The 24719-nt window shown below is 38.2% G+C and overlaps 1 protein-coding gene across 1 annotated transcript; it reads right to left on the bottom strand.

The window, feature by feature from the left end:
* Nucleotides 1–90: 90 nt before the first annotated feature.
* Nucleotides 91–24110, bottom strand: bmp2k (BMP2 inducible kinase). The gene is given in 16 exon segments (XM_077714899.1): nt 91–2601; nt 6658–6834; nt 7022–7176; nt 7781–7986; nt 8821–8949; nt 9267–9457; nt 9585–9733; nt 9918–9997; nt 10068–10171; nt 11166–11298; nt 12632–12713; nt 13365–13486; nt 15218–15360; nt 15437–15542; nt 16279–16397; nt 23224–24110. Coding segments are annotated over 16 exon segments (3120 nt in total). The 5' UTR covers nt 23381–24110; the 3' UTR covers nt 91–1534.
* Between the last annotated feature and the right edge of the window lie 609 nt (nt 24111–24719).

The raw sequence follows: 24719 nt of genomic DNA, 5'->3' as shown, positions 1-24719 counted from the left end.
CTCTATTGTCGATGTAAAGTACAAAAACATGTCTAAAAAAACCATGTAGATGAACTGTTTTTTGTAATAAATTATTCTTGTAACTCCAACAGTGTTTTTCAAGTCATATATTTCAGTCAAACATTTTATACAAACAACCGGGATAAAAACGTGAATCTAGAAACTATCGGATTGTGTCTTACAATCAAAAAGAGAGCACTTGTGAAAAGATCGGTCGCCGAGGTGAGGAAGAACCAGAGTGCATAGAAAGAGAAGCTCGAGAATTCAAACAAAACGACTGCTAGTAAGGCTTTAGCGGTGCAAAAAATGAGCAAAAATAAGTGATACCTTGCCTTCCAAAATGGCTCAAAAATGGGATGTCACAGTACCTTGATTGATGGATCCATTGGGTCAGGGTTTTGTCCTAAAACTGGTCACAAAAATGGACCAATTTGAAGATTGGGCCATCTAAAGACAAGGTACCACACATTTTTAAATATACACAGCGGCACAGCTACGTCATAGAAATCACAGTTTGGAGAAAGTTGGCTTCTGCAGCATAAAAAACAGCCAAAAAATGGTTAAAAAAAGGAAGACTGGACATTTGTCATCTTTCTAAAGGGTCCAAAGTCTATTTGGGTTTTGTCAAAATGTCAAAAAATGTCAAAAAAGAATGTTGTACCTCCAAAAAGTGGTCTTCCTTCTCAGTGTCCACCTCAAATTACCATTTATGGGATTTTTGTCATCTTGTAAAAACTTCCATGTGTCCCATGACTTCTGTATTCAAAGAAACTGACGTCCTACGGCCGCCATTTTGGGGTTCTTGCTACTTCCTGGATTGAAGAAAAAACACAGGTAGCAGTGGAACAGTTTCATGTTATAAATCACAGTTGTCGGCTTGCTAATGTCTTACAAAGTGTACAAAATAGCATCAGCTCAAAAAAAGTGGTTTTCTAAATCCTAGAATTAAGGATTTAGAAATTAGAAATCACAGCTAAGAAATCGTTCCATAACATTTCTAAGGGAGTTCCCAATCAAAAACGCCCGACTAGCGGGTCGCATTGTAGCTTTTTTTTGTCTCTGAAACGTAGCTCAAGCGCCCCCTATGCCCTCGTGTGGAACAATGGCATATTAGAAAAATAGAGATTTTTAGTGGGCCAGCCAAAGGTTCAAAATGGGCACAAAATGGCGGTTGAATGAAGAAAATTTGGAGCTAGAAAGCTACTTGTCGCTAAGCTACATACATACAGTTGGGGTTGGTATTGAATTTGTTAGCTACACTAGCTTCAACGCTGCTAGCTAAACCAAAACATCCCATTTTGAGTGGTTACTTTTGCCAAATGGCAAAAATTTGTGGTAGTGGACATAGTGGTTAATCCTTCGTCTTTTGGTTGGAGTGGTCTTGGTGTCTAAAGTTAAAAAAATAAAATAAAATCCGACTTGGTCAGGGGTCGCCACCATTTCTTCAAAAAAAACAAAGTGGCGTAAAGACATCTTTCCATTGGATTCAAACCATCTTCAAATTAGTAAGCAATTGAATGTGTGGGAGAGCCAATCACTGCTTAGATAGAAAGGGGGCGGCTCCAAAGGGATCCAATTCCACAGTTTGCTGCTGCGGGGGTACCACCACTTCCGTAAAAGGCACCGCCCCAAAATCATCGGTGGCGTCGCAAAACGCCACCGCGCCGGTCGGTTCACTCTTGCTCTCGTGAATTCCGCCCGGATACACGTTTCCATTCCGTCCACCATCTTGAGGGTGGAAAGGCTTAGCTCCGAACGGGTCCAAGATGTCGTCTTTTGGTCGCTGTCCCACGTCGTCCTTCCCTTCGGCGATGGTGACGTCCACGCTGATGTTTTCCTTGGAGTCACTTGGGAACTCGTTGCTACTTTGCGAGTCACGGCGTCCACTTTTCTTGAGTCTACGGGCGCGTTCTGGCGTACGGAAAGTGGCTTTGATGCCTTTTCCGGTTTTGCGTGCGCCGGTGGGGGTGCCGTGGTGGCGTTTGCCTGGTCCAACGGCGTCTTGTTTGCTCTTTCTCTGCCGTGACGACAGTTTCTGCAAACTTCGTTGTTTCAACCTCTGCTGCCTTGGTGAGTCCTCGCCGGATGGGCGGAAAATGTCCTCGGCGCTCCTGGAAGTGGCGTGGAAGGGGACAAAGCCAAAGACGTCCACGTCCACGCTCTGGGGGGAAGCAGGCGGAGACGGCGTCCCCCCACTGGCGTTCTTGGAGAGATTCCGTCCAAATGGGGCTTTGGTGAAGACGTCAAAGTCGTCAATGGGTCGCCGTTCTGGACTGACTTGCCGAAAAGGTGCTTCGGAGAAGATGTCTCCGCCCAGGAAGGGGGCGGAGCCAAAGACGTCCACCGAGGAGGCAGTTTTGGGCTTCAGGTCGGAGTTGTCTTCGTCTTCGGGGTCTTCTTCGGATTCGGTTAGGAGAGGTCGTTGGCCAACGTTTTCGGGCTCCGTGTCGTCGCCGTGTTCGCTAACGGGGCCTTCGTCCTCATCGGGTTCCTCGTCTTCCTCACTGCTTTTGGGCGAAGGTGGGTCAGATTCGAAGTCGCTGTCCGAGTCGTCGCCGTTGCCCTTCCGGAGGGATTTGTGCTCCTTTGGCGTCGGATTCGAACCATCTGGAAGGGCAGAAAATAGAATTAAAGATGAGAAGAGCAAGCTAATTCGCTATGCTAATCATTATTATTATTTTTTAGATATTTTTTTATAAAGTAATAGGCAATCGACTAATGTGGAGTCAAAACATGGTAAGTAAATAGTTGGGAGCAATCAGAAATGGAGATGACTTAACTGGCCACAAGGGGGCAGGGTTTATCCTCGGGAGTTAAATTATTGCATTGAGAAGGTTTTAAAAGTTCAAATAATAGTAAGTCGGAGAACTTATTATCGACGATAAATAAGTTATAGCTGTCTTGATATTTGACTTTACTGAGAAAAATCAACAATGTTTACATTTTTAAATCGCTGTTGTTGATTGCTTTTAAAATATGGAAAGTATTGCCATAAAGGCCAACATTTTTTTTATTATTTTCACGATTAATTCATTAATTTTTTTCATGATTAATTTTTGTTCACTGATAAATGTACTCAAAGCCTAAATTACAGAAAAAGACCAACTGCTACCAAATAATACTAAAATTATTTAAAATTAAAAAAAATATTAATGTGTCATTTTTCCCCCCATTTTTTTTGGGTGAATATAAAGTACGGTAATATTTTTCAGTTTTTTTTAATGATCAATAACGTTCAAGCTACGACTATCGCAACACTGATTTTTTTCGGATTTTCCCCCAAAACTGTTTTGCTATTTTTTCCCCACAGTAAAAATAATGTAAACAAAAGACAAAAAAAGCCTTTTTTAACTGTTGGGACCTCCTTTAGCAAGCATTTTTATAAATATAATAATATGTTGTGTAAAATTAGTTTGTTAACAGTAGTCAACTCCCTAATTAGACAAATTCGATACTCCAAAAAACGAGCCAATCGGGCGCCTATACCAACGTCGCTAGTTTACCAGACTACAAAAAACAACCAAAAAAAAAAACGAATACGCTCGCTAGGAACATCTTGCTCGTGTGTAGTGGTGGAAGATTCAATAAAAAAAGGAAATCTTTGTTTGACTTGTTTGTCCAAACCTTTTATTTCTCGATAGCATTCTTTAAGAAATACAGCCACACACTCAGTATATAGTAATACAAGAGCTTTTTTTACAACCAAAAAAAAGCCAGGGTCAATTCTTCAAGCAGCCAAAATTCTGAAACATTTAAACTAATTAAAAAAAAACCCTGAGACAAAAAAGAATAAAAAACATCACGCAAATGGGGCAAAAATATGGGTAAATTTAGCCTATTTTTTGTTAGCATGCTTTTGCTCTTCTAGAATTTTCCACCAGTACACGAGAACAAGATGTTTCTGAACGGGGGTGTCGGAGTCAAGCCAAAAGAAGCAAATGAGGAAAGAAAAAATGACGGGAAAAATAAACAAAGTCGATTGGATGAGGACGCAATGGGACTTACCTTTGAGGAAAGGGGCGGGGCATGCAAGCCTTTTGTATTGTATGGGCAGTATTTTATCAAAACCAGAAAAATGATTTTAATCTACGAAGAAAATTAGTCCAAAATAATCGTTCTTAGCTAAAGTTGATTCGAGGTACCATATTTTCTCGCATATAAGCCTTAAAATGGTTGAATTTAATAATTTCCCTCGTATAAGCCTCCCTATGATTAACAAATTTACCCTCCATATTTTAATAGGGGAGTACAAATGTGTTAATTTGAAGGGCAAATCTTAAGAAAAAATATTCCGATATTTTGCGCATGTCAAGTCTAATTTATGCGCATATAAGCCGTACCATCAATTTTTATAGCGAAAAATACGGCGCCTATATGCGAGAAAATACAACACTAAAATTTTAAAAAGACAGGCAACATAAAATTAAACTCAACTTTTTAGCATAAAGGGCTGCTTTTACTGTTTTTTTTTAAAGATGTCCTGGAATGATTAGGGCTCAAATTAATTTAATAATAAACTGTAAGCGAGTGCATAGCTTTAGCCTTTTGAATGTACTAGCATGCAATAAAAAGGAATGTCAATTCACGGTTCCCTTGTTTAAGAATCGCGCAAAATCCGAAATTATTTAACCAATAACTAGTCGTCTAAAAAAATTGGGACGGAAATTTCCATCTCTGTTAAAACGGGAAGCGATTCTTCGGGCAAAATTGGACAAAAGTTATCAAAATTTCACACGTTACTGGAATAAAACAGTAGATGCTTTAAAAAATACGATATAAAAATGAACACGTTGTTAACCTTAGTTGTATTAAAAAGACGAATGTAATGGGTGTACTGATGACGCAAAGTAAAAAAAATAGGCACTAAAATCAAACTTAATAAAGCTAAAAAAAATAAACTAAAAAAAGCTAAGAATAGACTAAAAAGGCAAAAAATAAACAAAAAAGCTACAAATAAACTAAAAAAAAGGCTAAAAATAAAACTTAAAAAATCTAAAAATAAAACTTAAAACATCTAAAAATAAAACTAAAAAAAGCTAAAAATAAAACTAAAAAAAGCTCAAAATAAACTTTTTGGTGAGCCCCATTTTTTTCTTTTTGTCGCTAGGTAAAACATTCCACGCGGATGTTCAAGTTCTGACAGGCTTGTATTGCATCACCGATCGGACTAAAAAAATCGGAAAGAAAAACGAAAAAGGTGGCTGTCCGAAAAAAATAAAAAACAAAAATGGACGTTCACATTGAAAGCAGGGATAGGCACACGAGCTATTATTGCGGGTCCCCACCGGAAATATCCACCAAATTTGACTAAATTGGAAGAGCTTGTCATAACAGAATGGCTCAGTTGCTCAAAAAAGAGATTTTTCAAGTAGCGCAAATATGCTAAATGGTCCAAAAAGATATTTTTCAAGTAGCGCAAATATACTAGATGCTAAAATAAGCTACTTTCTGCAGTTTTACAAGCTTTCTATGTGTTATAATACAGTAATCCCTCAGTTATCACGTCTTTACTTAACCCGAATTTACTACTTTACGTTTTTTTTCCGCTATTAATTATTATTTATTCATGTTTTTAAAGCTCATAAAAATGTGAAGCTACTCGTGCTAGTAAAACCCATCACAGAAGGAAAGAAATATGTAATACTTTGCGATTTTTCGATTATCTGGTCTACATTAATAGCGATATTTGAGGGATGACTGTATTTGCTTCAATTAGAAAAATAGCTGATTAAAGCCTGGAAATATTGCGCTTTGTTAGGTTAGTGAGAAAAGCAGATTATTGTCACAAACTTTATAAAAAATAACACTACATTTTGTACATCTTAACGCAGTTCGGAAAAAAAATGTGCAGTTTTGACTTTAAACATTCACAATTTGGCAACAAACTAATGAACGGATAATGCTTACTTGAATGGAACGATTAACGGACGACATATTAAATCAAAAATTCAGTCTCTGATTGTTGCCGATCACCTGGAATGATTGATGACGTCTTTGCTAATTATAATGTTGACATTTTATGCTAGAATGCTGACAGCTACATTCTTTGGTGGTGTTTTTCTTCCCTCCCCTCGTGGAAGACCGCCCCTTCTTACGGATTACAATCAAAGCCGTCACGGTTGAGCTTGTGGTCATAAAAATATGTCAAAAGAAAAAAAATATGACATACAGTAATACCTCGTTTATAGCGATTTTTAGGTTCCAAGAATTTCCGAAATTGGTGAATTATAGGGATGTAGGGACGGTGTTTTTAATGGTATTTTTATTCTATTATTTGGACTTTTGATATCAACCATTTTAGATAAAATATTTGTATTATTTTTTATTTAATTATTTTTATTTTTTCAATTGGATTAGAACTGGATTAAAAACTCGAAATATTCAGTTTTAAATTTTTTTAAAGATCTAAAACAAGGTTTATTTAAACTTTTTTAAGGAAAACATCTTAAAATCATTTGTTTATTAATTCAAAACAAAACAAAATATTTTTAATCCCATTTAATATTAATATGGAAAACTGAAAATATTTTTGATATACTTTTTAGATTTTACAAAATTCTTTTTAAACTAAGAACCCCCCCAAAAAATGGATTAAAAAAATGCAATTATTGAGCGAGGTATTACTGTAGTGCCCCAAAATAGCCAATAGAGGCACTAGCAAGCGTGGTTAATCATCTAAAAGCTAAAGAATCTCGAGGGGGTCGGTTGGGTCCTTTGCGACGGACGGGGAGTCTTAAGACTTGCCTGCATTGGCCACAAATGGCAGGGAGCCAAACAGGTCTTCGGTTGGGAGCCGTTCGGGAGCCGCGTTAGCCACTCTTTCTGCCGGTTTGTCTGCATGGAAACAGGCGTTAGCGCTAAAGAACGACCACAGAGTGTCCATCTATTGACAACTATGGCAGCCAATCTTTACAGACGTGTCAATGAGCAATTTTATGATGGGTGTGATGTCACGTTTGTGTGATTCAATTTAGCGCACTGCCATTTTTGACTCAATGTTTAAGAAAAAGACATGACTCACTTGCGCGGAGCATGTCGAATTCGCGGTCAATAAGTTCTTCCTCTGTCAACTTGGAGAAGTTGTCCTCGCCGAATGGATTCCAGCGAGACATATCTGGGGGATGGCTCATGCTCTGTGAAGGCGGGGAAATGGCGTCCGAGACCAGCATGGCCGTTCTATACAAGAAAGATCAAATACATTCAAATTACTAATAATTCTTTGTGTATTTTTTGTCTGTCACTGTGTTTTTATACTTCTCAGTCTAACAGTTTTTGAGTTACAACAAAAAATGTAACAATATTCATTCATCTTCCGAACTGCTTATCCTGACAAGGGTGGCGGGGGTGCTGGATCCTAGCCCAACTCGTAATGGGCATTAGTAAGGGTAGACCCTCAACTAGTTGGCAGCTACAGTGTTTTCTTGCATATTAGCCACACCTACGCATAAGCCACAACCTTAAAATTGATAATTTTGACAATTTCTCTCGTATAAGCCGCCGCCAAGATTCAAAATTTTCACAAATGTATTACTTTGAAGGAATAGACATTAGTCGGAGTACACCCTCAAGTAGTTGGCAGCTACTGTATTTTCTTGCATATTAGCTGCATCCTTTAAATCGATAAATTTGACAATTTCTCTCGTATAAGCCGCCACCCGGATTCATAATTTTCACAAATGCGTTACTTTGAAGAAATTTTGACAGTAACTCACTGTGCCTGTGTGTTAAAGAACATTCTTTACATAGTAATATGAATTGAAAATGAATTTTCTGGAATTACCTTGGGTCGGAATAAGATGTCTCCGAAGGTGATGTCGCCCCCAAGTGGGTGGTCCCTGCGGTTGGCGTGGTCGCGTCATAGGAGCCGAGAGGCACCTGGAACTCCAGTGGAGACGTCAGGTAGCCGGGATGCTGATGTTGATGGTGTTGTTGATGTTGTTGTTGTTGATGGTGATGGTGTACTAAAGCCTGTTGGTACTGCTGCAGCTGGGTGGGGTGGGGGGGTTGGGTGGGAGAAAGAAAGGGGTGGGGGGAGAGAAAAGGGTACGGTGGAAATGATTTGATGGTGCACAGCGATGAGCGACAAGATGGTGGAATGCTGTTAGAGACCAGTTCTGGATTTGAGAGGCTGGGGTTGTTGCAAAGGAAAGGGAGTGAGTGGCGAAGGGACCAAAGTTAAACAAAGTCAGCTCACATGTATCCTGTCTTATGATTATTCTTTTACTGATTTTTTTTCTCCTCTTAATGAAAGAAGCGTTTCTCAAACAGTGGCTGGTGTGGAACGATTAATTTTTGGGCCGTACTGCTTAATATTATTTGTGTACTATTTGTTTTTCTCCATCAGTATTTGTGTTTCTTTCATACAGACGCAATCATATGTTTGCAAGACAGTACTCCGGCTTTTTACCCCGCGTCCGGAACAGATTGCAACCCGGGCGACGCAGATGGAGGTAAAAAATGGCCGCTAGTCAAGAGTTAAGTTGGAGCGTCTGGTGTCGGCGCAAAAGTTGACTGCTCGGCCCACGAGTGGAAGCCGGCCGGCCTAATTTTTTCAGATTAGGTTGAATTATTTTCTAATAATGATAATTAATAATGTGCGTTTTAAAAGATTTAACTCATGACATTTCTTCATCTCTGGGCTTTCAGTGCATTTTATTAATTTTCACCCAATTTTATTTGGAGCTGCCTTGCATAATTATGAAAGTGCAAAGTCCAAGTCACCAAACTTTTTGGGCTTGGTATAAAATATCTGAAGTGCAAAATTTCCAAAAAGGGGCACATTGTGTGTTTCTCACTTAAAAAAATTAAAAAATGACTTACCATGGCGGCATACTGTGCCTGAGCAACTCTCTGTTGATACATTGGCTGCTGCATCATCATCATCTGCTGCTGTTGCTGTTGTTGTTGTTGCTGCTGCAACTGGATGGACTGCTGCACAGCTTGTTGGTACTGTTAGGCATTCAAAAACAAAGGTTCAAAAGACTGAATGCACAGAGCACGGGATCCGGCGTGACCGGACGTTTGGTCACCCGGGTGAATATCATTTTGAGAGCTGGTTTCAACAGTAAACTGTCATGTTGTCAAACGTCCGGGGGACCAAACGTCCGAGGGGACCAAACGTCCGAGGGGACCAAACGCCCGAGGGGACCAAACGCCCGAGGGGACCAAACGTCCGAGACGACCAAACGTCCGAGACGACCAAACGTCCGAGGCGACCAAACGTCGGGGCGACCAAACGTCCGAGTTCCGAGATCTGGGTATGTTACCTGGAGGTATTGAAGTTGCTGTGCATTGATGTGTTGTTGTTGTAGCGCTAGCTGTTGCTGCTGTAGTTGTTGTTGTTGTTGTTGTTGCTGTTGTTGAAGCTGTTGGTGGTGCAGCTGCTGAAGGCGCAGGTCACCTGGCTGCAGCTGCTGCAGGACTCGGTGCTGCTGACTGCCATTACCGGCGGCGGGAGCTGAACACAACAAGTTCAGACTCTTTGACTTACACGGGATTGGAGGATTTATTTGGACAAATCTCAAGTTGCTATATCTAACATCTTGCTTTTTTTGTGTGCGATTGTGCTACTTTTTTAAACGCACCTTTCTGACCATTGCTGACAGGAGCAGAAGACACCGCGGTCATCTTGACTGGCGTGACAGTGGCGAGCGGTAGAATGTTACTATTTGCCGCTTTGGGCCTCTGTCGGGGTGCGATGGAGGTCTCTGTTGGGCCCACCGAGTCTCGGATTCTGAAAATAAACAAATATCAAAATATTCAGTGATATTCATTCAATTGATTGACGAAGACAGACGTCCAATCGGGTGTCTTTTCTTTGGCTAATTTAGGGAACTACAGTCACCTCTAGAGCCAGCCCAATATTTTTAACGCTGGTTTCCTTGTGTTTTTTTAAGTATCTTAAAATAAATAATCACCTTGCTTTCGTCATACTCTTTTTGGCGGCCGCCTCGCTGGCTGTGAGAGGCTCCGGTAACGACGTGGGGATGGGAGAACTCTGTAAACAAAGTCATTTTGTAACTAGTAAGAACACCAAAACTAATATATGGAGTCGATGTAGTACTTACAAAGATATTTGGCACGGGACAGTCCCTTCCGGCAAATTTAAAGGCAAAGTAGGACACTTGGTAGATGTCTGGTCTTTTCTCCTGGTCCGGTTCGAGCATGTAACCTGAATGAAAAGCATTTAAGAACAGTTTGATTTATTTAATAATTGACAACACATTAATGAACATATGTATATTAATGAACATATGTATGAACATATGTATATTAATGAACATATGTATATTTATGTTAATGAACATATAAATGCAAATATGTAAGATTGTCGCAAATATCCAACTTTAGACCCTTGTGTAGGTTGAAGATAAACAAATACACATACTAGACACATAGTACAGTTTTAAACAGTGATGTGATAGCATTTTTTTGATCTAACAGCCAGACTTTAAGATGATTGGCCAGGAGGTTCACGTATGTCAATTGGTATTGAGTTTTAGGTATGAAGAAAGAAGGTGTTTTGGATAATTTAGCATTGTTTTTGAAAGGGAACTACACAGTCACCTCTAGAGCCAGCTCTTGTTGACTTCTTGGGATTTTTTTGTTAGAAAATCTTGCAGTGGAGGAGGCGCTTTGTTTTGGAAGATTTTGTAAACTAAAATGGCAACTGCATATTTAACAGTATTGTTTCAGTTCAGGCGTTTGTATTTTTTAAATATCTGGTATTGGTGTTTTTTGGCTTTTTGTTCAGTACTTTCAGAGCTAGCTTTTAAATAGTTTTAATTGGTTTTAGTGTTGTTTTACAGGCCAAAAACCAACTTTTTAGACAAAAAGTCATGTGTCATATGATCATTCAGTCAAAATATAGTTTGGTTGACTCAGTAAAGTTAGTTAGATTGTTTTTAAAAGTGAAAAAAGAGAAGGACGTGCTTCCGTTTTACGCCACTTGCGGGAGCTATTGAGTATAGTACTAGAAGAGGAAGCGAGACTAATCGCAGGCAAGTTAGGAGACAGACAGTTCTGACTGGTTTAAACAGGCTGGCCTTGTGTACAGATGGTTGTGTGCTAGAAGGCTCGCACAAAAAAAAAGGCTGAGTGTGCAAATTAGATCAGCAACACAGCCAGAGTTTTGCGAGGGAATAGAAAGAAAAAAAAGGACTTACGGATTAAGCAGTGCAATTTGAGGGAGAATTTGGAGTTGTCGGGAACGATAAAGGTTCCGTCGCAGATGGCAACTTGACTTTCTCCGAATGGGAGCGAGAAGAAACACAGCTTGTACAACAAGCAGCCCAGTGCCTGTGAAGACAAATAATACAAGATTAGGAACTTTCCTTGATAATGTTAAGCAGACAAAAAGAAAAGAACAAAAAAAGTACCAATATGACTTGTTAAGACTTTTGAGTGGTCTACTCTTGACAGTTTTGGGAGCCTACTAATCAAACTACTAGTAATTTGGCCAGCTAAAGTTTGAAAAATGCCAAAAAATAGCCACAATTAATGCGTGATAAAATGTCTACTTTGATGCAATATTTGACATTACATAGAATTTTTATTGAATGGATTCTTATGTTTGGAATTGAATAATTTTATTGTCATTATACAAATATGAGATTTAAAGCTTCACCACAGTTCACAAATAACAAATAAAAAAAAATATATATATATATATATATATATATATATATATATATATATATATATATATATATATATATATATTCACAAATAACAAATAAAAAAAAAAAAAAAAAATATATATATATATATATACACACACACACACAAACATATATAAGTATATAATGTATATACATACATACATTATATATATATGTATGTGTAGCTGTGTATGTCTATAAAAGAATGTATGTATATGTATATCGGTATCTGTATATGTATGTGTATATATATATATATATATATATATATATATATATATATATATATATATATATATAATTATAAATTGGGGTTTCAAGATCTATTTTTAAAAATATAAAGCAATAAAATATTTAAGCTGTAGATGGCAATTGTCATAAGAAAATAATGTTTGTCTCAAAGGGAAACACCAAATAAAAAAATACTAAATAATGAAATAATGAAGTAGTCAACATAATACTGGCAATAATTGTCCTTTTAGTGACTCAGCTAAAAGGCCCAGACGTCTTTACGCCTTGAGAAATATGTCTGCCCCAGCAAACGAGGCCACAGACTGCTTACGAATGAGGCACTGAAAAGTGACCACGCTGCATTTAAAAGATAAACCCCTTTGGAAGCAGTGCTGCCTTGTGGTTGCCTCAACATACAAGTCTTGTTGTCACTTCACAAGCTGATAAAGACAGACGGACATGCATGTTGACACACACTGCAAATAAAATAGGAAGTGAGCGTGCTAGCGGGGTGGTGGTAAACAGGAAGTGGAGAGGCCCGTGGGGCTGAGTATTGTTGCTTAATAGTTGTCGTTTGTTGACGTGATCAAACAAAGATTAGAAATAAAGAAATTTGTGTTTTTATGCTTCTTTTTTTTGATAATAAGGAAGGCAAAAGTAAACAAGGCTGCAAGGAGCAAGAGGAAAAACCTGTCAGGACAACCCGACCACTATCCACACAAACACACACATCCACTTACCCATATATCAGCCTTGGTGGTGATGGCTTTTCCCGCATACAAATTAATCATCTCTGGGGCCCGGTACGAGAGTGTCGTGTATCTGTGGGAAGTGGGGAATGACAGGAAGTGTTTTTAATGACAAAAAACTGCTAATTCCTTGACATAAACATCACTGAAAAAAATACTGCATACATGAAAATCGACTAAGTGAGAAATTTCCAATATTTGTTTAATTTACTGTTGAAACCATCCCTCAAAATGTACCATTTAATATCCAAGTACTGTTTAATTTCTAAGTACGGTTTAATATCTAAGTACTGTTTCATATCTAAGTACTGTTTCATATCGGAGTACTGTTTAATATCGGAGTACTGTTTAATATCTAAGTACTGTTTAATATCGGAGTACTGTTTAATATCGGAGTACTGTTTAATATCCAAGGACTGTTTAATATCTAAGTACTGTTTAATATCTAAGTACTGTTGTATATCTAAGCACTGTTTAATATCTAAGTACTGTTTAATATCTAAGTACTGTTTAATATCTAAGTACTGTTTAATATCTAGCGACTAAACGTCCGAGTACCGAGTGGACTTGCAAGATTATGCAGAAAGATCAAATGATACACTAAATTTATTGTAAGGCTACATTTGCTATGCTAAGAAAAAGTAAACAAAAAAAGTGTGTCATCTTGAAACTTTCTGGACTTTCAGAACCTGATTATGAGAATCTACCAATATATTGAACCTACTTCTTAATTTCGTCCTCCACCGCCGTCACGCCATCTTTGTGTGGCTGCAGAACTTTGTGGGTGGCGCTGCCAAAGTCACACAAAACGTAGCTTCCCTGATCATTGAGCAGGATGTTCTCCACCTGTCAAAAGAACAACTATGTTCATCACATACATCCCATAATCAGAGCGTGTACAGATTAAATCGGTTGGGGAAGATTAGATGGATGATACAAATTCTGGGAGATCTTCATATAAGTGAAGTACAAAAAAATAGTGTATTTTCAGTATTTTGTCAATAGAAAAGGCACTTCAATGGTTCTGCTAGCACAAGACACACATTAGCATGTATGCTAGTGTATGTTTTAAAAAGAAACAGGGGTAAAACTGAGTTTTTTAATTATTGGAATAAGCAGGCTATTTTTAGGGTGAATGTTCACTGTCAATCAAGTGGTTAGGGTCATATAAAATTCTGAATTTAGTGCATACAAAAGGTGCATTGAAGGATTGGGCGCGCCGTCCATTTTAGAGAAAATTTTAGACTTTTAAGAGTGAAAATATGGTATAAAACCTACATGAATATGAATATGGATTTTGGGAAATTTGCCTTTAGAAGCATTGTTTAAGTACATATTATCCCTGCCAAATTATGATGCTAAAATGGCTGCCGGATGTCAAAATGGCAGATGTCCTTTATTTTTCTCAGGCAAGGCTTCTCAATAAGTTCTCATGCGTTTATTTACAGCCGTCTGTGTACTACATTTCAAGTTGCTACGTGAAATTGGCTTTAAGAGGTGAATTTTCCAAACTTCTGGTTCTAAGACCTCTGGAAATTTGGCCCTAAAGTGGACATTTTAAGCCTACAGAAATTAATGCTACTTTAGCAAAGATTGTGGTTGCGCGATTAGAGTTTCAAATTTTGTGAAAGAACTATACAACTTTGCTGCGTTTTAACAAAATAAAGATTATGGGCAATTTAGCCAAAAATAAAGGCAATCAAATGACATTTTAGGATGAATTTAGTTTGAAAGAAAACCTAACATCCTCCATTATCTGGCTGGTAGCCAAATTCAAATCAGAATTTATTATGCTAACATTCAAGCGAAGGATTCAGACTTTTCCCAAGTTCAGATCTGGGAAGTTTTTTTTTTGCGAGCTTGAATCAGGAACAGGTGGGAGACCGCTCGGGGGTTTCCGCACCCGTGGAAGGAAATCCGAAAACCAGCTGGCCAAGGATGCAGGAAGGAGGAGGACGGGGTGTGTTTAAAAAGTAAGCAGAGGCGCTGGGATAATTTGGAATCAACGTTTTAAGAGCTGACCCTGCAGATATTAAGATTCCATGTGCTGAATTTTAAAAGTACAAGTTTCAGTCGCCCTGGAGACATTTTGGGATCAGCCTTTTAGATTTGTTGAACAGAAAGAAGGGTCAAACTACGGTCAAAATGGTTCACATCACCGCTGTCGGACCTCTACTTACAAATGCCTCTAGGTAGGAAATTTTCAGGTTACAAAATCCCTGTGAATGTAAATGCACAATTTTCATACAAAATTGGAACAAAGATCATTTTTTAAAGTAGTTTGAGAACCGTGGAAAAAAATTACGGAATTTACATATAAAGTACTGATCTGCTTACGAAAAAAAGTCTGGAACCAATTCATTTCGTAAGTAGTTTCATATTTGTCTAATTCTCGCATTTTTCATACAAAATTGGAACATTGATCATTTTTAAAGTAGACTGTGGAATGAATGACGGAATTTACATATAAAGTACTGATCTGCTTACCAAATATTCAATTTACGAAGAAAAACTTCTGGAACCAATTAACTTTGTAAGTAGAGGTACGACTGTATTTCCAACCATAAACCGGTTTACCTTAAGATCCCGGTGGATGACGGGGGTCTTGCACTGATGTAGCCGTGCCACCGCTTCACAAGTGTCGCAGAAAACGTGGAGAACCTCGGCCTCGCTGAATCCCACGTTGAGACGCTGATTCATCTGCTTCACCACCTGGCCCGCTATCAACAAGAAATACTCAATTGAGGATGGCACTCTGGCACCGTTTCTACTAGTTTTTGGGTAGTTTTTACTTACCTTTGCAGTATTCCATGAGGATGAGAACCTCCCAAACGCTATCGGATACCGTGTTGACCCCTGAGTCCAGGTAACCCACAATGTTCTTGTGGCCAGATAGCTCTTTCTGTGTTGATCATTGGGAGGAAAGATGCATTATGGGATGTAGGGATTCGTGTGTTAGTTTTTTTACGAGATTTTATATATTTTGGGGTTCTGTCATCTTAATTAGCGTTTTTGCGCTAATCGATTTTATGTGGGCCGGACTATTTTAGATATATTTAGATTTTTTCTATATAAATGGATTAAAAGAACAGGATTAAAAGCCCTGAATATTCCGTTTTTTTATAGATCCAAAACAATGTTTATTTTAGCTTTTTTTTAAAATATATTTTTTGATTGTACAAAAGGATTTTTGAACGAAAAACAGAAAAAATGGATAAGAAAAATTACAATTATTAATTTAAAAGGGGGAAAATCAGGACATTTAATCTACATCTATACTCTTCATTTGAATTTGATCCTAAAACAGAAAGTCTTGGGCCTCGCAAAATGAGGCCGAGGACCAGGTTTGGCCCGCGGGCCTCCACTTTGACACCTGTGTGTTAGAAAATCAAAAGGTAGTAATATAAAAAATAAAAAAATATATATATTTGGCTGTTTTGAGCTCGAACCTTCATTCAAAATGTCTGCCTTACTCAATCTCAGTCAGGATGGTAACTAGCTAATTTGAAGAATGAACTGAATACAAATCCTCATAGAGAGTAATATCATTAAGTTCATCTAATTTCAGCATGGAAATCATATTTTAGCTGGAACCGAACATTTTCAACACAACTAAAACCGTCTGAAGTGTCTCTTACCATGATAGTAATCTCTCGCTTGTGAACGTTGAGGTCGGGAACGTTGTTGACGTACATACGCTTAAGAGCGCAACGCACGCCGCTATGCGTACGGGCCAAGAATACCACCGAGAATCCTCCTGCAAACAGACACAGAAGTTGTATCAGTCCATTCGGCAAACAAACCAAAAAAATGCATTTTTATTTTTGTATCACTTAAAAAGGGGTTGCCAGGTATGTGAATTCATTTCAAAGCATGCCAAAGAGCCTGTGATTTAAACTATTTAGCTGTTCACAAATTGGGCTAATGGATAGGAAGAAAGGCAAGAAGAATGACCTCAAAACGGACAAATTCTGAAGGTTTTAAATAGGTCAGCATGGGGAGTGAGAGATTAGAGTTAAGAGTGGGAGCACCAATCAAAATCAGCCTTGAAAGTTGCACAGAAATTACTTTACTTCAAGGTTCTGATAACCCGGGAAAAAGCAATGATGTATAACACCAACCATCAAAACAAGAACAATTTATTTGAGAGAAAAACAATGTAACGTTTAACCTTTTGTTAGCTAGCAATTTCCGTTAGCAAAATATTCAACAACGGTGTGTTTGTTGCCCAACAAGCTAGCATTGGTCAGCAAAGGTCAACATACTTGCTTGCGGGCAGTAAGTGGTTAAGGGTAAACGCCAAGTGAGCTAGCGGCGTTAGCGGTCGCAACCACAGGAATTATTTCGATGGTCAAGTGAATTGACAAAAAAACAGAAACCCATAACGTTAGAGTGCAAAAATGTGGTAAAGGTCAAACTGTGGGATGGAAGCTAAAGGCCTGAAGCTAACAATGTAAACAGTTTGTTACATAAGTGCATTTGTTTACACTGAACACATTTTAACATGCTAAATACGGGTGTAAGTGTTAACAGATTTTAAAGCAAATATTAGATTTGGGTTCTCAAAAATGATCGTTTATTTTGCTTAAAAAATGATACCGGTGCTTATTTTTGCAAGTGATAACTTGTATACATTTTAATGATTATCTATTTTAAATCATTAAAATAGTTACATTTGGGTTTAATTCTTATTTTTGCAAGTGCTAATTTTGCAAATAGTTTAATCATGCAAAATCCTATTTTTAAATCATTAAAATAGTTAAATTTTGGTTAAATTCTTATTTTTGCTAGTACTAATCGGCACATATTTTAATCATCCAAATCCTTTTTTAATCACTAAAATAGTTAAAATTGGATTTAATGGTAAAATCAGTCATTTTTTTCAGGGAAATTATACAGATGGCGTTAATTACTAGTTTCAAAGTAGTTTTTAATTCTAACAATTATGACGAGCTAACATTAGAATCCCTGAAAGGAATGATTTTGTTAGCATAACTCTGAAATAAATAAGAATTGTGGTGTATTTTTTCCATCTTGCTGAAATTAGCCACAGCTGACCTCGCTCTACTTGACTGCCAACTTCTAATAACAAAAGTGATTACGTAGTCTTGGAAACTAAAAAAAAAAATTGTACTCTGCTCCCACTTACTGCTGGCTAACATTCTCATTTTCAGGTCTTAGCCAAACTGGATATCCAAAGTAAACAACCAAAGCTTTCAAAAGTCCCGTAAAAAATCCATTCGAATCCATTCCGTGTCAATAAATTCAAGCCGCCGGACAGTTTTTACAAGTCAAAGTCTATGAAGAGTCCATTTGAGAAGAACCCTTTTTAAAAGTGCCCTGAGGGTGACGGAAGGGAACGAATTCCATGTGGATGGCATCACTTTGACGAGATAACAGCCTTACTGAAAAAATACTTTTCTATCTGGACTGACTCCTCTGCTCGGGATTTGTTTTGAGGCCACTCCTGGTCCAGGGATCGATGCTCGGACGTTTGGTCGCCGGTCAAATGGTGACAGAGAGTTTACTGTTGAAACCAGCTCTTAAAATTATATTCATGGGAAAGAGTTTAATATCTAAGAGAGAGAGCGTTTAATATCTAAGTACTGTGTAATATCTAAGTACTGTTTAATATCTAAGTACTGTTCAATATCCAATTACTGTTTAGTATCCAATTACTGTTTAATATCTAAGTACTGTCAAATATCTAAGTACTGTTTAATATCGAAGTACTGTTTACTATCTAAGTACTGTTTAATATCTAAGTACTGTTTAACATCTAAGTACTGTTTAACATCCAATTACTGTTAAATATCTAAGTACAGTTTAATATCTCAGTACTGTTTAATATCTCAGTACTGTTTAATATCTAAGTACTGTTTAATATCTAAGTACTGTTTAATATCTAAGTACTGTTTAAATATCTAAGTACTGTTTAATATCTAAGTACTGTTTAAAATCTAAGTATTGTTTAAAATGTAAGTACTGTTTAATATCTAAATATCTACCTTTTTCAACAGTACTTAGATATTAAACTCTCTCTCATAGATATTAAATTCTCTCTCTTAGATATTAAACTCTCTCTCATGATAATAATTTTGAAAGCAGATTTCAACAGTAAACTCTCTGTCACCATTTGACTGGCGACCAGAAGGGACCAAAAGACCGACCACCAAACGTCCGGTCACATCCAGGATCAGGTTCTCGCTATATCGCTACCCCAGGGCTTTCATCGCCTCGCCAATACCACCCCAATACCCGCCTGGAAGGCAGGCGTGGGTCATCAAAGACCCCTCACGCATCGCAACATTCTAGACAAAGAAGGGAACCCTCGGAGTCACGGGGGTCTGCGCAGGACCCCATTTGAACTGCCGACGGTGACGTCAAAGCTGACCCAGGAAGCACAGAGACCGCCGTTGTTGTTGTTGTTGTCGGACACAAATTGACGCCAAGGACCAAAACAAAGAAGCGATTCATTTTACTGGTCTACAAGTCCTCATGTCGGTTATTTGATTAGTCGACGTCAGCCGGTTGTCATACTACGAGACACTGACAAATACACTGGGACGATGTAGACAATGAAACTGCGGGACAAGGCGGGTATATCGGCAAATTGCAGCTAGCGGAATAGCAAACAATGGAGTCTTGTGAAGTAAAACAAGGGGAATTGTGTGTCAATGCTGATAATTGGAATTGGAGTCATTTGTAAATGTTAGAGTCACAATTTTAATACCATATTTTGTCGCATATTTGTGGTTAAAAATGTTGACCGAATCAAGGTTACGGCTTATATGCGCACAAATTAGACTTGACATGCATGTGATTGCAAGTTGACAAAGACTAAATGTCGTAAGGCAAGATAATGCGGCCGATACGGTAATTTATTTCAAAAAAAGAGTAAAGATAAACAGATAAAATGCTAAACAAATTAAATTTATTTTGACGTCTTTGAAGAGATTTCCCTTCAAAGTAAAACATTTGTACTCCCTCTTAAAACCATGAATATGGAGGTGAAAATTATGTATCAGGGGGAGGGTTATATGCGATAAATTGTCCAATTCAACGATTTTAATGCAATTTTAAGGGTGGGGCTTATACACAGAGGGGGCTTATATGCGAGACAATACGATAGTTTTGTTTTTTAATGATAGTAATCAAAGATTCTAACTTTTAATGTTTAAAATAGACCTTTAATAGGTGATTTTGCTTATAAATTGGAATACAAATATTATAATTTTGAACCTGAAAAAATCCTGATAATTTTCTATCCTATGTACACCAATTCGTACACTATAAAAACCCATAGATTTAAAAACAAAAAAAAACAATAGATTTACATAAATGACGCTCCAATGAAGATATAACTTAGTTACTAAGCGATAACCGCTGGAAACAAAGTCCCAATTTTCCTGGACACTCCTTTATGAGCGGCGCCCTTCAAAATTAATAAATAAAACCACTTAAAAATGATGTCATCAACTGTTAAGGCTGTTTAAATCAAATAAATGGTGTGCCTCCAATCGGGGTCGACCAATCCCGACCGACCTGGTGGTGCACAAACGTGACCCACTTGAGGCCACCCAATTTTTTAGCCCTTGACGAGTACGCCTCACCGCAGCCTAGATGCATCAGCAACAGAAAGTCATGGTGGTCTAAAAATAGGCCTTAGAGGGAGGGGGGGGTGGTCCTTTTTGTTAGCAAGTAGGCAAGACATTCTGCACTTTGGGTTAGCATGTATCGCTACATCATTCAACGAGATGGGCCAAAAATAAAAATCTATTTTTGAACTGAGAGACGATTTATGATGTGGAATCAGACAATAAGATAAAAAAAAGCTTGACCCATTGGCCCCGCCCACTTAAAAGAACAGGACGTCCTGTGAAGATAATTAGCATTTTAGCATTTAGCGGCTAGTAGAAATTAATTTCACATCTGTTGTTGTCAAATGGGAGCTTAGGAAGTCCAAATTAATGAATTTAAAACATTTAAAAGTAATAGAATAAACCGGAAAATGCAGCAATGTTAGGAAAAAAGCTAAAAAGTCGATTTTTGGGAGGGCAAAAATTTTAAGTGATTATTCTGCGCATTTAGCGGTCATATTTTATCATGTATTAAAATAAAATGTAAAAGTCAAATGTAAACATCAGGCAGAATTTAAAGTTTTATGAACACTGAAATTGAAATGTATTAGATTTCATAGGAAAAGTCATTAGCGCATGAGCTAAGCTAACATACTAATGTGGTATAATGGCATTGACTATGCATTATGTTTTTTAAGCCTTTTCTGATCAAGCCATAAATTCATGTATTCCAAATTTAAATCTAGATACACATTGGACGGAGAATTATGGGATGGGGACATTGAAATTAGGGGCAATGCTAGTTTTGACTCTGATATTTTGGCTGAATGGAACTCAAGGGATGGAGCACAAAAGGATCCCATGACTTCCGTCACGGGAACGCAGGCTTTTTTTTCGTCATCTTTTCATACCGGCATTCTACCAGATGACAAAAGAGACACAATATGGCTATTCATCAAGCGTACAGTTTGCTAATCGTGGCCATTTGCAACATTTCTACTGCAAGACAAACTATTTAGTCCAAGAATGTCAGACTGGATTTCATGTGAGCCGGACCATTTTAGATGTAATATTTAGATTTTTTTTATTATAAATGGATTAAAATAACTGGATTAAAAGCCCTGAATATTATTTTTTTATAGATCTAAAACAATGTTTATTTTAGCTTTTTTAATATATATTTTTTAGATTTTACAAAATGATTTTTGAACTAAAAACTGAGAAAAAATGGATTAAAAATGACAATGATTGATTTAAAAGGGGGAAAATCAGGAAATTTAACATTTATCTATACTCTACATTTTAATTTAATCCTAATACAGAAAGTCAGCACTCATGATTTACTTTCTCGGGCCGCACAAAATGATGTGGCGAGCCAGATTTAGCCCCCGGGCTGCCACTTTGACACCCATGCTAACTGTTACCAGGACTGGGATGTGGCGAGCACTTTTTTTTGTTGGTTAAAGTGGCTTGAGTATCATCCAACATAAATATTACCATATTTAACCCACTTTGAAAGTGGAATAATTATATTTTGGGTTTAACACAAGTCAGTCATTATCCTTTGGTGTTAACTTACCATATTTCCTCGCATATTAGCCCTTAAAATTGCCTTAAAATCATCACATTTTTCAATTTCTCTCGTATTAGCCCCCCGACTCCCAATTTTCACGTCCATGTTCATGGTTTTAATAGGTAGTACAATTGTGTTACTTTGAAGAGAAAATCGTAATTTACTGACTGAAGTCTGCAGCACAGAAAAACTAAATAAAATAAGCACTTTTTAGCCTAAATTAGTCTTGCAAAGTTGACCAACACAGCACAAAAAAACCCTCAATCATAAAAAGGAGAACTGCAAGTGACAATCCGCTACTTCCACCAACCAGACGACATGTCACATGCCGGAAACATCACATGACTGTTTTTATTTATCTTTACGACTTTGCGCTGAAATATGTTTTCATCACTCAAATTGGGCAAGGGGCACAAAAAAAACCAAGAAATATTGTAACTTCCAAAACGGTCGCGCTGTTGCTATGCAGATTTAACACAATCCAAGTAGGATCTAAACAAATGGACTAGTGACAAAACAAGGGGTCACCTGGTGAACTTGTGCAGGTCCCATGGTAAAACCTGTTTGTTCACATGGTGTGATGGGCTCATGATTCAATTCAGGAAGTGTGAAGGAGGTTTATCATAGTTCATGACGTATTTATAGAGTTACTTTTGGCCGAGAATAGCGTTAAGAGTACATAAAAACGTGGTTTGGATGCTAAAATAACACATTTCAACTTCATTCTCACGAAATATTACTTTGTTATAAATATACTCTGATTATCATTCGGAGGGTGGTGGTGCCGATCCCACTATTTTGATGTAAAATGGATTAATTGTACACCGCTAAATTTAGCTTTTATATTTTATCCGTTTGTGAAACTTGGCTCGCATTCATTGCAAAAAATAATTTAAGTATTTACTATTAAAATGGCTTGGTTTACTTTATTCCCCAAATAATCCTTTAAAAGTTTGGTAATGTTTTACAATGCATGAACTTTTTACAGTTTTGCTAATTAAATTCTTCAACTATCACAGAAAACTTTGGTAATGTAATTTTCATCTGACAGTATCAAATTACAAGAATTTAACCTCTAATCTTATTAAAAACTCAACCCGTAGTCATTTTCAACCCTATTTTTTTAAGTTAAAATTCAAATGTCATATGGACATGTTTTCTATTTAATGTCTAAACTTTCAGTTTGAGAGGGGAAAAAAATAATACAAAAAAACTTTCAAAAGCTTGCCCAAGGGCACCCTGTCAATTTTAGAGAACCTTGGCAAAGTTGTTGTTGACACAAGAAACGGCTTGGGCGTTATATCCGTGGGGGGTTATAATCTCTATCCCCCTAGTTCAGGAAACCAAAACTATGCAGAATTTGCTGCAATCTACTTAAAATTATCCAAAAAGTTGATATATGTATGCATGGGAAGAGTGCGGGTACTCACCCTCGGCTACCAGCTCTTCCACGGTGACCTGATATCGTCCAACGGCGAACACTTTGCCGAAGTAGCCGCTGAGCCCCGACCCAGAGCCGGACGTTCCCCCGGGGGCCCCGCCGCCGCCTCCGCTCTCGGACTTTGGCATTCTGGAAAACTTCTTCATCCTTTTATTCTCAACGAGTCCAGCAGCCAACAATGGCGCTTAGTGGAAACAGTTACTGGGGGGGAAAACTAGTCTAGTTTTATCTACTTATCTTCTGTCTTCTTTCCTCCACCGCGGTGTGTCGTCGGGTTCTCGGCATTTGGTAGCGGAAAAAACCCTCCACGACCCCGACGTTCTCGGACAAGTCGTGCGGTGATAGCGTCCACCTTGACGGGGGACGACAGCAACCACCAGACGGACGAGACGGGAGTTTGATTGGCCGGTTAGCTATGGTAGTGGAACTAGCGACTAACTCGATAAAGACGCCGCTGGGAAAAATATGGGAAATTCTGGTAGGATTTAGAAAATATATCCGCTGATATCATCCGATGGCTCGGATTCAGTCATCCAATTGCACCAGGCTCCGTTACGGCGGCGTCGTGGGGCTTTCCACGCCGCTTCGAAGGGCTAGCCGTTAGCCGCTAGCTAGCTAGTGAGCTAACAGGCTACGGTAGGTCTGGTCCTCAAGCTCCACACGAGCGCAGGTGAGGCAAAGTAAGCCGTGAGCAGGCTCCTTACAACTAGCGGAGCTTCGTGCAAAGTTGCGTGGAGCGGGATCGTCCACGACGACGCCTTAATGCCGATGCCTCGCTGCCATTTTTGGTCCTTTCGTGGCTGACCCGCAGCGTGGTGCCTAATGGTCCGAGTAGCCCTGCGAGAGTGCGGTAGTGCTAGAGGGCCCGCAGCAATGCGATGGTGAGTAGGCGGAAGTATGGTTAGCCAATGAGAGGCCACCAAACTTGACGAGACCACGCCTCCTCTTCCTAGTTGTTATGGCTAGTTTGGAGGAGTGGAATGAATGAATGGCGGAGATAAAAACGTCATTATGAAAATGATTTTAAAAGTTTTCACATTATGATATGACACTAAAGTTGTTGTTTTTTCTCAATAAGAAAATATTTGAAATTGAAAAAAAACCCCTACATGAAAAATCCATATGCCGTGACAATAGAAATAAGTTTAGGACATTTTCAAGTGGAGAATAGGTGATATTTCATGTTGAATTTTGAATTTTAAAGGGAAAAGATTAAATATTAAATGGAAAAAAAGTCATGTTGCAGCTGCACAAAGGGAGAAAAAAACTTCCTATTGAACTAGGTCAGAGATGACGAGAGGAGCACATGTGTCATTACATAAGAGGAGGCGGGGTTTAACCAGATCACGTGACTTAGATGCACCCCGAATTGTGCGCACATTCTTGCGCAAAAAGAAAAGACAGGCCGCTTTGGGATGGAGGAAAGGGGGAAATGGGGGCAGGATGGGGAACTAACTCTTCTCTTTTAGTGATAAAGTGATGTCT

This window comes from Stigmatopora nigra, chromosome 4 (assembly GCF_051989575.1).
Source record: "Stigmatopora nigra isolate UIUO_SnigA chromosome 4, RoL_Snig_1.1, whole genome shotgun sequence".
NCBI lineage: Eukaryota > Metazoa > Chordata > Actinopteri > Syngnathiformes > Syngnathidae > Stigmatopora > Stigmatopora nigra.
The sequence above is the reverse complement of the archived record's forward strand: the minus strand, read 5'-3'. Positions and strand labels throughout refer to the sequence as shown.